Source organism: Dama dama, chromosome 8 (genome assembly GCF_033118175.1).
Source record: "Dama dama isolate Ldn47 chromosome 8, ASM3311817v1, whole genome shotgun sequence".
In the NCBI taxonomy this organism is placed as follows: domain Eukaryota; kingdom Metazoa; phylum Chordata; class Mammalia; order Artiodactyla; family Cervidae; genus Dama; species Dama dama.
This window is the reverse complement of record NC_083688.1, coordinates 4674069-4686828: the sequence shown is the minus strand read 5'-3', so window position 1 is coordinate 4686828 and position 12760 is coordinate 4674069. Positions and strand designations below refer to the sequence as shown.

The following is a 12760-nucleotide window of genomic DNA, read 5'->3' as shown; positions in this document are numbered from 1 at the left end:
TGTCCATTACCAACTCCCAGAGTTTACTCAAACTCATGTCCATCGAGTCAGTGGTGCCATTCAACCATCTCATCCTCTGTCGTCCCCTTCTCCTCCTGCCCTCAATCTTTCCCAGCATCAGGGTCTTTTCTAATGAGTCAGCTCTTCGCATCAGGTGGTCAGAGTATTGGAGTTTCAGCTTCAGCATCAGTCCTTCCACTGAACACCCAGGACTGATCTCCTTTAGGATGGACTGGTTGGATCTCCTTGCAGTCCAAGGGACTCTCAAGAGTCCTCTCCAACACCACAGTTCAAAAGCATCAGTTCTTTGGCGCTCAGCTTTCTTTATAGTCCAACTCTCACATCCACACATGACCACTGGAAAAGGTCCGTATAGCTTTGACTAGACGGACCTGTGTTGGTAAGGTAATATACCCAGTAGACGTTTAATAAGCATTAACTACTGTTGCTGATGCTGTTAAGCTTGTTGTGCGTCTGCTTCTTCCCCCAGATGTTCTGGGTGCTTCAGCTGAGCTACTTGAGGGCAGGACCCAGCACTGTCAGGGTCCAGCTGAACTGCTCAGAGAACACTGGCTGTGTGAATTAATGAGCACAGACATGAACGGATGGGTTAATGCAGAGAATCTCCTGAGAAGACAATGAGTAAGAATTGTTCCATCATTCAGCTGCCCCAGCCTGGAGCCTTCACAGAACCCAGGAGCTACAGTCCTCTGGTCCTGACCTCCTGAGTGATCGGCCTCTGCAACTGGGGCAGGTGGGGCACATGGCTGGGGGAGTTTAAGTGGATTTAACAGCCAGGAAGTGAAAGAACTTAGGAAAGGCTGGAGGGCCTCTTTCTTTTTTCCCTCTGGTGTTTAAGAAACTTTTAAACTAAAGCGTAATTTGTTGTTGTTTTTATTTGGTGGCTAAGCCCTGTCTGACTCTTCTGGGACCCCATGGACTATAGGCCATCAGGCTCCTCTGTCCATGGGATTTCCCAGGCAGGAATACTGGAGTGTGTTGCCATTTCCTTCTCCAGGGGATCGTCCCAACCCAGGGATGCAACCTGAGTCTCCTGCTGGGCAGGTGGATTCTTTGCTGAACCACCTGGGAAGCCCAACTCTAATTTACATACAAGTAGATGGGGAAACAGTGGAAACAATGAGAGACTATTTTGGGGGGGCTCTAAAAATACTGCAAATGGTGACTGCAACCATGAAATTAAAAGACACTCCTTGGAAGAAAGTTATGACCAACCTAGACAGCATATTAAAAAGCAGAGACATTAAAAAAAAAAAAAAAAAAGCAGAGACATTACTTTATCAACCAAGGTCTGTCTAGTCAAACCTATGGTTTTTCCAGTAGTCATGTATAGATGTGAGAGTTGGACTATAAAGAAAGCTAAGTGCCGAAGAACTGATGCTTTTGAACTGTAGTGTTGGAGAAGACTCTTGAGAGTTCCTTCGACTGCAAGAAGATCCAACCAGTCCATCCTAAATGAAATCAGTCCTGAATATTCATTGGAAGGACTGATGCTGAGTCTGAAACTCCAATACTTTGACCACCTGATGTGAAGAACTGACTCGTTAGAAAAGACCCTGATGCTGGGGAAGATTGAAGGCGGGAGAAGAAGGAGGCGACAGAGGATGAGATGGTTGGATGGCATCACCGACTCGATAGACATGAGTTTGAGTAAACTCCAAGAGTTGGTGATGGACAGGGAGGCCTGGTGTGCTGTGGTACATGGGGTTGCAAAGAGTTGGACATGACTGAGTGACTGAACTGAACTGATCGGACTAAAAATGTGTACATTGAGTATGCAGTTCAGTGAGAGTTGACAAATGAAATCACTCCTGCTACCACCAGCCCAATCAAGGTAGAGAGCGTGTCCATCACCCATGTGTCCAGAGTGCTCTGTGTAGGAGGTTCCCTTGCACCCCCATCGGTCCCCCCACCAGCCCTGCCCCCCCGAGAGGTGGGTGTAGATGGAACCACACACCGCGTGGGCTTCTTTTGCTCAGCATAACGGCAGTGGAATTCATCCACATTGTGTCTATCCATCGCCCCTTCTCCTTTTGTTGCCGAGTGGTGTGCTGTTATATAAAACTACCACATTTTGTTTATCCATCTGCCTGTCGACGGGCATTTCATTTGTTTTCAGTTGATGGCTATTATGAAGCAGGCTACCCTGAGCCTGGGTGGTTTTCACCACCTGTTCTTCCTAGTTAAGAGGACCTGGCTTCCTCTGCAGCGCGGGGGTAGTGTGAGCAGGGCCACCGCTTGTGGTCATGCGAACTGGGTGGGTGAGCGGGCAGCGCTGAGCCCAGCCTCGGTGCTTGCCCCCAGGCCTGGCTCCGTGAGGCTTCAGCCCAGCTGACCCGTCGCCAGCCTGCAGCATGTCCTGTGGGCTGGCGGGCTTGTGGGTGAGACCGAGGTCGGATGAACACGTCCAAGTCCCGCAGGGTCCCGGTGGCAGCTGTTTCTCCAAGAGGCTTTAAATGGGGCTGCAGCCCTTCTGGGGTTTTCTGTTACTTGGGGGGTAGAAAGGGAACTTCCCAAGGTTCTTTGCGACCAGGATCCTTAGCATCCTCCAGGAGAGAGGAGTGGCGTGGGGTATGGAGTCCGGCATGTCATGGTTCCGGCCGCGGGGGGCCTCTGGACCAGCGGCTTCCCCTTGAGGACTGTCTGTGTCCTCATCTGCCTCCCAGGTCTGTTTTGGTGGCTCTGTAGAACACACTGGCATCTGTGGAGCACTCTGCAGGAAGTGATGGATGACAGGGATTAGGGTGATCCCTGGGCCTAAAATAACTTCCGCTGGGTCAGGAAAGGTTTCCCTCCAGTTCTGGACGGAAGCACGGACCCCGCTGTCCCGCCTCCCGGACAGACAATGCCAGGTAACGCCTCTGACTTGTGTTTTCCAGACCTGTCTTCCCCGCTGGAAGTTTTGCGTGAGTGACACAGAGAACACCCTTGGCTTCGCCCTGGGCCCCATGTTCGTCAAAGCGACCTTCGCCGAGGACAGCAAGAACATAGTAAGTGCCCGCCGCGCGCGGAGGGACGTCACACCCGCCACCCCCGTGAGCCTGCCAGGCCGCGCTGTCATCCGCTCTGGACCAGCCCTCCCCCAGGCCAGGGCTCCAGCCCTAACTCCAAGGTTCCATTTTCTAAAGCCTTGCGTAATCTGAGTTACCTACAAGAGAGAGCATGATCACAGTGGCCGGTCCTTTGTCTGTGGGATTTCATGTAGCCCTCCTGGCTTCCCAGGGAGGCTGGTCTAGCCGTCTCCACCTCCAAGGGTAGGCAGGGCCCAGAGAGGTCATGTTAGCCGAACAGCTTGACATGAAGTGATGGCGGGCAGAGGACACCCGTGGCTGAGCATCTGGAGACAGCCGGGCCCCAGCCCGGATGCCAGCTTTATCTCTTCCTGGTGGGGGGTCTTGGGACAGTACTCTGACCCCATGGACATGGAGGTGGGTGCGCCCATCCTTCAGGCGGAGACTGAATGGCATTATGCACGTGGAGAGCAGCTGGCGCAGAATAAGGGCTCACGGAGCGGTAGCTGCTATGTCTTCCTTGTTGTGGTTCAGCCGCTAACTTGTGTCCGACTCTTTGCGACCCCACAGACTGCAGCACGCCAGGCTTCCCTGTCCTTCACCACTTCCCAGAGTTTGCTCAAACTCATGTCCATCGAGTCGGTGATGCCATCCAACCATCTCACCCTGTGTCGTCCCCTTCTCTTGCCCTCAGTCTTTCCCAGCATCAGGGTCTTTTCCAGAGAGTTGGCTCTTCGCATCAGGTGGCCAAAGTATTAGAGCCTCAGCTTCAGCATCAGTCGTTCAATGAATATTCAGGCTTGATTTCCTTTGGTCCCATTTTTATTACTAACTTTAACTGCACAGATTTTTATTTGCAGTCAGAGGTTAGCAGACTGATTCAAACCTCTTACGTGACCTTCCTGTTACTGGCTGATGCAGATTCTGAGTCGAGTTCTGTCTGTCTTCAGTCTGTCTGCTCCTCCTGCTGCCCGACTTCCCATTCCTCTGCTCCGGAGTCTTTTTCAGCCTCTGGATCTGCTTTTGACATTCATCTCCAGCCTGAACAGAATCTTTCTGGAACCACCCCTCAGAACTTGGCTTCTCTAGATTTTAAAGCCCAGTCCATCCGAAAGGAATTCCATCATCTGATACCTCTGAGAACAGCTACATGTCCTAACATCTCTGAAAAGAATCGCAGGGCATGGCGCTCAGTAAAGGCACTGATAAGTCCTGCCATAAGAGTCTTTTCCAATGTTCCCAGAGCTTGCCCTGAGTGTAAGTGACCAGGGAGCCCTGTTTATAGAAATCCGCCTCATCTCACAGGATGCTAGCATTCAGAGGAAGGAGGTTGGGGGACCGTGGCTGTGGACCCCCTTCCTCAGCCCAGCACCTCGGAGCATGAGGCCTGGAGCCAGGATCTGAGTTCAGGCTCTGGCCCCATGGCATCCTTCTCCAGGAGATGCCCGCTGCCCATGGGCAAGGTCAGTGCCCACACCTAACTGTCTCCTCAGGCCAGCGAAATCATCCTGGAGATCAAGAAGGCATTTGAAGAGAGCCTGAGCACCCTGAAGTGGATGGATGAAGATACTCGGAAATCGGCCAAGGAAAAGGTGAGGCTGGCCGGGAGCTGGGAGGGGCCCCGCACAGAGGGCAGCGACCTCAGAGGAGGAGGTGGACGAAGGAGGGGCTGGCTCTATCCGGTGAGCCCACCACGGATGCCACGGGCAGTCCAGTGCGATGGGGGGAGAGCCGTGAACACATGGCTCGGATTAATGACTGGGTGGAAACAGACCATGCTAAGCGTGCAAGGGAGGGACTTCCCTGGTGGCCCAGTGGCTGAGACTCTGCGATCCCAGCGCTGGAGGCCCGGGTTCAATCCCTGTTTGGGAAACTGGATCCCTCGTGCTGCATCTAAGACCTAGCACAGCCAAATAAATATAATTTAAAAAAAAATGTGTGCAAGGGAGAGGTGCAGAGCGACGTGACGGTGGAGTGGACATGGTCCAGAGCAGCAGGGAGGCCACGGAAAGCTTCCCGGGAGAGCTGACATTGAGGCAGAGATCCCAAGGACAAGCAGAAGTTAGACAAGAGAAAGGGCCGTGAAAGCCCTGCGCGGGGAGGAGCCTGGCCACTTTCCCTGGGCCCCGACCTTGAGCCCACCACCCACAGAGCCCTGCTGGGCACTCATTGTCCTCCGTGTCTCTCCTGCCCAGGCGGACGCGATCTACAACATGATAGGCTATCCCAACTTTATCATGGACCCCAAGGAACTGGACAAAGTGTTCAATGACGTGAGTGGCTCCCTTGCCTTCTGCCCCCTTGCATTCCTGAAATGCCCCTGGGGGGCGAGGGTAGGGCAGAGGCTGATCTGGGTGGGCTGCTGGAAGCACCATGACTGTCAAGACGTCTTGAGATGAAGTGGTGTGGGGTCTGGGGATGGACTGGGCACCAGGGGGCCAATCTCTCCTCCTTCCTCCCTGGGGCCAGCCGGTGGCCCCTGCCCCCCAGGACCCACCAGCAGCCCTTGGCCAGCACAGCACAGTCCGCTCCATTCAATGAGTGGGAGTTAATGGGGGAGGGGGGCAACCAGATCACAGAAGGCGTAGAGATGATCTGCATCCCTAAAAGCATCAGAGTGGAGCCCCTATACCTGCCAGCCCCCAGAGAAACCTGGACCTGTCTCCTGTCCCCCGGCTTCTCCCCACCTCCCCAGAGAAACCTGGACCTCTTGTTCAGACCTTGAAATGCTAATGGAAAGGAGGAAGCTTAAACCCCAGATGCATGTTTAAGCTTAATTCAGGCAGCAGGGTAGTTGATACGTCCCTGGTGGTTAGAGCTTTGGGCAAATCACTCCGTTAAGTGGATTGTGCTTCTGCCCCGAACGTTTTATACCATGTAATTGAAATTTGTGAATTCAGGCATTTGTGAAATTATAATAACCTCTCATTATGGTTATATTTAAAACCTAAGAATATGAAAATTACGGCTGAGAATATGGGACTCATCCACAGCCTTTTTCCTTGAGAATAATTTTAGACGCTCCAGGGTATCATGATACAAGATGAGGGGCTCCTGGAGACAGCCCAGGCAGACCCCGTCTGGACTAGAGTCTGGACCCCAAGCGCCTGGCCTTTCACTGGAGCCCTGATGTAAAGAGCAGGCCTGAGAGAGAACCTCACACCTGTGGCAAGAGCCGAAAGGCCAGGCTGAGTGGGGAGGAAGGGGTGCAGTCATGCCTGCGCCCTAATAGTTCACAGATCCCCCTGGATTTATGAGATCTGTGCTGGCCTGTGTGGCAGCTACTAGCCACAGATCTCTACTTTTGTGAATTAAAATCAATTAATTCATTAAATTAAAAGGTTGCACTCACCACATTTGAAATGAGCTAGAGCCACATGCGGCTGATGTCGACCATATCTGACAACACACGCATAGAACCTGGCCATCATTGCAGAAATTTCTGGACCCTGCTGGACGTATTGCCCACCCAAGGCCCTGGCATGATGGCAGGGGCTTCCTGTTGCCCCGAGGCCCTGCTGGGCCGCCCCAGGTGAAGCTCTTAGTGTGTCCTTGAAGGGAGAGGATGCCAGCCCCCGGCCAGGATGAGGGCCAAGGAAAGAGCCCCAGCCTGCAGCCCCAAGCCCCCCGTTTTTGTCTGCCCTGCGGACCAGTGCCCAGGCCATACAGGGTTTCAGCTTTCTCGGTTTTAGAAGACAGGGTTTGTGTCCGAGGCCTTGAGCGTGCTCTGACCCTGTGGCTTGCTCCCTCCTGCATAGTACACCGCCGTGCCAGACCTCTACTTCGAGAACGCCATGCGGTTTTTCAACTTCTCCTGGAGGGTCACTGCCGACCAGCTCCGGAAAGCGCCCAACAGAGATCAGTGAGTCCCTGGGCCTCGCTGGGGGGACGCGGGCTCCCGCGGGGGGTGTGGGGCCCAGCGCTCCTTCAGCCTGAAGCGTGTGCGGGGATGTAGCTGTCCTGCCGGCCCTCTGGGGTGTGGGGACTGCTGTTATCCCGCTCGGCTGCCGGGAGCCGGGGTCAGCCTGAGCCCGTGTATCCTTAGTGTCCGGCCTGTTGGCAGAGGGGGGGTCCACCTGACCTCACTGCCCAGCTCTGCCACTGCGGTGTTCAAGCCTTTGCTTCATTGTCTGCAGATAAGATGTGTGTGTGTGTGTGTGTGTGTGTGTGTGTATATACACGTGCACGCGCTCAGTTGTGTCTTAACTCTTTGCAACCCCATGAACCGATGCCCACCTGGCTCCTCTGTCCCCGGGATTTCCCAGGCAAGAAGACTGGGGTGGGTTGTCAGCTGCTACTCCAGGGGATCTTCTCGGCCCTGGAATCAACCCCACTTCTGTGTCTCCTGCGTGGCAGGCTGATTCTTCACTTGCTGAGCCTCAGGGAAGCCAAAGGGTGGAAGCCGCTTCTTTCTCTTTGCCCCTGGTTCCCCCTTGTGGACAACAAGGGTTAGAAATCTCTGTTTGCTCTTTTTCTGTCTTCAACCACGGTACACCCTAAACACACCAGAAAGTGGTCTTTTATCTCCAGAATATGCTGCAGGCACTACCCCAGTGTTGTGAATTTACTAGAAGTCTTTTAACTTAAACTTTTCCATTTAAATTAAGTCTCCTACTCATTAATGTATCCGTGCTTAATGCATCTCTGTGGGACTCACCTGGAGGAGACATAGTGACTAGCTAGGCTCTCGGAGAAAATATCCTTTCTGTCTCACTCCACCCCCCACTGGTCCTTCATATCAGAACAATCATTGGGAGGCCAAATTTTTCATTAATATCTATCATCAGAGCCTCTTCTATGCTCAAAAAAATCATTGAACCCCCAGAAGCTTGTTTATGGGGATTGCACTGACTTTTCTGAAAATTTTATGAAAAAGAACTGTTTTTTAAAGTTTACTAAAAAGAGAAGGATTGTTTTACTTTTTACAAGTTTCTTTAATGTCTGGCTTAATGGGAGACAGCAGGACTCGCACATCTGCTCCTGCCTTCAGCCTGCTGCAATATATTGTTTTGAAATGTGTAAAGATATTCTAGCCTTACACAGATGTGTAGTTAGAAAAGGAAAGAATATTTTAAGTCTTTTTGATACGTGTGCACATCCTTCATTGGTACTACTCCAAAATGTGACAGGCAGTACTTTTTTTTAATTAATTTTTATTGGCATATAGTTGCTTTACAATATTGTGTTTCTACCCTAAGGAAAATGAATCAGCTATACCTATACATATATCCCTGCTTTTTCGGGCTTCCTTCCCATTGAGGTCACTGCAGAGCCCTGAGCAGAGTTCCCTGAGCTATACTAGTTCTCATTAGTTATCTATCTTATTCATAGTATCAGTAGTATATGAATGTTAATTACAATCTCTTGATTCACCCTACCCTTCTTTCCCCGCTTGGCGTCCATAGGTTTGTTTTTTGGCTCTGTGTCTCTGCTTCTATTTTGCAAATAAGATTATCTGGTTAATTGTGCTGCAGAGCCTGAAGCCATGCTCATAAATGTTTCACATTCTGTTACACTAACGTTTCATCAGTATGTCTGGCCCTTTGAATGGATCCTTCCTTTACCCATGCGTGACTTTGTAACGCCATGCATTGGTGATTTGGAAAACAATGCTTCACTGAGTTTCACATATCTTCCAAACAGTAATATCTTCATTATATATTATATATCCAGAAAAATCCACATCGGGTAATATCACTGCTGACCTCCAGAGGAAAGTCTAGGTATTGGACAGCTATCAAGTTTGCCATGGCCGATACCAGTTTTTCAAGTTTTTGCTTGAAATTTCAGTTGTTTTGAAACCTTGAGTTTTTATCATTTGTCAGTTTTATCAACTGACAAACCACGTCAGTTGTTTTGCTTGAGGTGATGTGCTCACTCTTCATTTTCAAGAAAACGCCTGCCAAACACCCATCATCCTCTCAACTACAAATGGCATTCTGTGAAAAAAAAATGCTGGGACTTCCCTGGTGGTCCACTGGTTAAGACTCCATGTTTCCAATGCAGGGGACATGGGTTCAATCACTGGTCGGGGAACTAAGGTTCCACATGCCACAGTGTGGCCAAAAGATTAAAAAAAGAAATAAAAACAGAAATGCTTACAAGTGCTTCCTATCTGGCCACACAGACTATTAAGAGACTTGTACTCAAGGGTCTAGGTTTAACGAAGTTAATAATTATTATGCTGCATCATCAAGGATGTTCTTAAGTGAAAAGACCTTTTTTTTGGTGAAGAACATGGTGACCAACTGAACTGGTACCACTGCCTTGACTCAGCTGAGGCTCCAGCAGTTTTACCCAGCGTTGCCTTTCCCCCATCAGTATAATGTCAACACAGTGGGAAAGGTAAATAACATCTTAGTATTTTAATGAAAATAGTTTTGGCCTCACAGAGCCCCTGAAAGGGAACTGGGGGCTTCCCATCTCACCAGGTGTCCATGCAGCACAGTTTGAAAACTGCTGGCAGATTCATTTTTGAGCCTGGAGAATAATGACTTCTATAGTATAGAATGGTCCATTTTGTTCTTTGTGGGTTTTTTTTGAGATGTTCAACATTTTTAATAGTGAAATGAAATGTAAAATGAGATTTCATTGTACACTTGCTAACACGGCTAAAGTTGATAGTTTCTAATGCTGAAGAAGATGCTAGGCACCTGGAAATATCCAGCCTGGCAAGTGGAGGTGTAAAATGGTACAACCATGGTGGAAAACTGGGAGTTCTTTTCTCTTTTTTGGTTTTTAATTTTTATTGCAGTACAGCTGATTTACAAAGTTGTGTTAGTTTCAGGGGTACAACAAGACGAACCAGTTAGTTCTCCACATACACATACCCACTGTTTTTTAGATCCTTTCCCCGTACAGGCCTGACAGAGCCTTGAGAAGCCTTGACCACTGTGCTTTACCGTAGGTCCTTACTAGTTACCGCATTTTGCTCTTTGCAGGGGTCTCCCTGTGCGATGTGACATCGAATTCAACCAGTTCCTTCCTAACAGACATTTGGGTGTTTCTAAGTTTCCTCTCTCAAAAGCAGGGCTACCTCGTGCTTGCGTGCCCTGGGCCGGGGTCAAGGGGAATCCACACTTTCAGGGCTCCCAACACCCCGCAGATGGGCTGTCCCCGCCTGCTGTCCCCCGTGGGTCGGAGCTTCCACGAGTGTCTTGCTTGCAGGTGGAGCATGACCCCGCCCATGGTGAACGCCTACTACTCGCCCACCAAGAACGAGATCGTGTTTCCTGCCGGAATCCTGCAGGCGCCCTTCTACACCCGCTCTTCACCCAAGTAGGACGCTCCTGGGGCTCCGTCCCATCTCCTCCCTGCCCGCCCCCCACCCCCGCGACCCCTCAGCAGACCCCCAGCCCAGCCTGACAGCAGGGTCAGCCCACAGCTGACCCCGCCTGCAAGCCTGTCTCACCGAGGGCTCCTTGTCCCACTAGCCAGGAGACGTTGCCATGGAAACAACACGCTCACTCCCTATGCTTCCCTCCGGGGTCTCCTAGACCTCGAAGTCCCTACATAGTGGGAACTCAGGGGCCCATCATGGAGGCAGTTCAGCTTAGTCGCTCAGTCGTGTCGACTCTTTGCAGCACGCCAGGCCCCCTCTGTCCATCACCAACTCCCGGAGCCTGCTCAAACTCATGTCCATCGAGTCGGTGATGCCATCATGGAGGCAGGAGCCCCAAACAGGGGAGTGCCCCTCTAGTGGTGTTCTAGAACAGTCCCAGCTTGGAAGTTGGGAAGGGTGAGAACTCTCGGAAGTGAATTCCACACAGGCCTGGATCTGAACCCCAGGCCTGCTCTCTGCCGACTGAGTGGCCCTTGGGCAAAGTGGCTGAACAATCCCACACCTCCATTTGCCCCCTTATAGTCAGTTACTGAGGCCTAGCTCTTTGCGCTAACCCAAGAGGGCAGTGCCTGGCACGGTGCTTGGAGTGCAGCGGGCACAGGCTGACACAGCCGGCTCTCCAGGCCCTGGCCGGCTCGGGGGCCCAGCTCCCGTGTCTCCAGACTGAGGAAGTGGTGGGCCCTCTGCACATGGCATCACCCTCACCCCCGTTTCTCCCCCTCCAGTGCCTTAAACTTCGGCGGCATTGGTGTCGTCGTGGGCCACGAGCTGACTCATGCTTTTGATGATCAAGGTACGGGTTCCTCGGGGTCCCCTTCAAATGAATCCCCGCCGGCTTCCTGGCCCCACTACTCCTGCTTTTTTGCTTTTATGCATCTTAGCCTTGGAGACAGAAAGCGATAGAAGGTTAAAATACTGGCCCAGGCACCTACCAATTTGTGTGGATTCTCACAAGCCCCATCATTTCCGTAGGCCTCTATCTTCTTATCTGTGAAATGGGCGTGATCATGTGGTGATTGTGAGGACTGGGCAGGCTCACAGTGGGACACCCTGCTCCCCGAGGGTGTGCAGTGCGGGGGTTGTATAGCGCTCCCCCCTATAGTCAGTGGGGAGCAAACGTTTCTCCACCACCCCAGAGACTTTTCTGGTCCAACAACAAGTAGAAGAGTTTGTGCCTCACCAGCTAACGTCCAGAATCCCCCTCATTGTCTCCTGCCTCGGGGACCCCGAGACCGAGAATGAGGAGGCAGGACCTTCCTGTGACCTTCACCCTGCCGCTGGGCGCAGGGTCAGAGGCCCCTCACCAGCCTCGACGGTGAATCCAGCTCCACCGAAACTTTGAACGTGTGGGTCCTCAGTCTGGTCACGTTCCTCCATCCCCCACCCCGCCCCAGACCGGCTGATTCATCCAGGTCCCTCAGCACCCAGCCCGGCCTCATCTCCGCAGTGCTGGGGGGTAGACGGCCGGACACGTGGCTGGCTGATTTCTCCCTGGGAGGAGAGGCGTGACCGCAGCACGGGGCTCTGGCTGTGTGTCTTCTCCGCCCGGCCTGACGCTCCCCTCTGACCCCGCAGGCCGAGAGTACGACAAGGACGGGAACCTCCGGCCCTGGTGGAAGAACTCGTCCGTGGAGGCGTTCAAGCAGCAGACCGAGTGCATGGTGGAGCAGTACGGCAACTACAGCGTGAACGGGGAGCCGGTGAACGGCCGGCACACCCTCGGTGAAAACATCGCGGACAACGGGGGCCTCAAGGCGGCCTATCGGGTATGTGGCCCCTCCCTGCACACCCCAGACCCAAGTCTCCGTCTGGCCAGGTGCTCCTCGGTTGAGAGTGGTGGGAGACAAGCTGGGCATGTGCAACGGGTCTGTGGGCCTCAGTTGCCGCATCTGTGGAATGGGTGGCCGTGAGGACCGAGTGTAAGGGTGTCTGTGAAGCACCCAGCTCAGAACTGGCACACAGAGGCTGTGTACCCCAGGTTCAGCCTCCAGAAAGGGTTGGGCTGGACCCACCTGAAGACCTGCCTGTCCCTCTCGTTGCAGGGGGAGCCACCCCTGACCCAGGCAGCAGTGGCCCCGGGAAGGGAGGGAGGGGGACACTGGTCACGGAGCCAGTCCCGGCTCTGGTCCTGGTTCTGCAATGAGTCACTCAGCCTCCCTGAGCCTCGGTGCGTGTGGCTGTGTTCATCCCTGCATTGCTGGGTGTGAGAGAGATGGCACGTGACAGCTTGGGCACAGGGTCTAGTCCGGGGTGGCCCTCAGCGATGTTGGCTGAGTTGGAAGGGAGAGATGCCAGAGGCTAAGGCAGAACCTCCTCCTCCTCCCCGTGGCAGCAAGAGCAGGAAGCCCGAGAGATGCTGTGTGTTGAGGCCTGTGGGCCGGGTCCC

At 52.7% G+C, this 12760-nt stretch overlaps 1 protein-coding gene across 1 annotated transcript in view; it reads left to right on the top strand.

The window, feature by feature from the left end:
* Positions 1-12760, top strand: part of ECE1 (endothelin converting enzyme 1) — a 63874-nt gene that overhangs the window by 46138 nt on the left and 4976 nt on the right. Inside the window, exons 11-17 of the mRNA XM_061148105.1 lie at positions 2901-3011; positions 4526-4624; positions 5228-5305; positions 6791-6894; positions 10200-10310; positions 11100-11167; positions 11950-12140. Of these exons, the coding sequence (XP_061004088.1) occupies positions 2901-3011; positions 4526-4624; positions 5228-5305; positions 6791-6894; positions 10200-10310; positions 11100-11167; positions 11950-12140 (762 nt within the window). The remainder of the gene's footprint in view (positions 1-2900; positions 3012-4525; positions 4625-5227; positions 5306-6790; positions 6895-10199; positions 10311-11099; positions 11168-11949; positions 12141-12760) is intronic.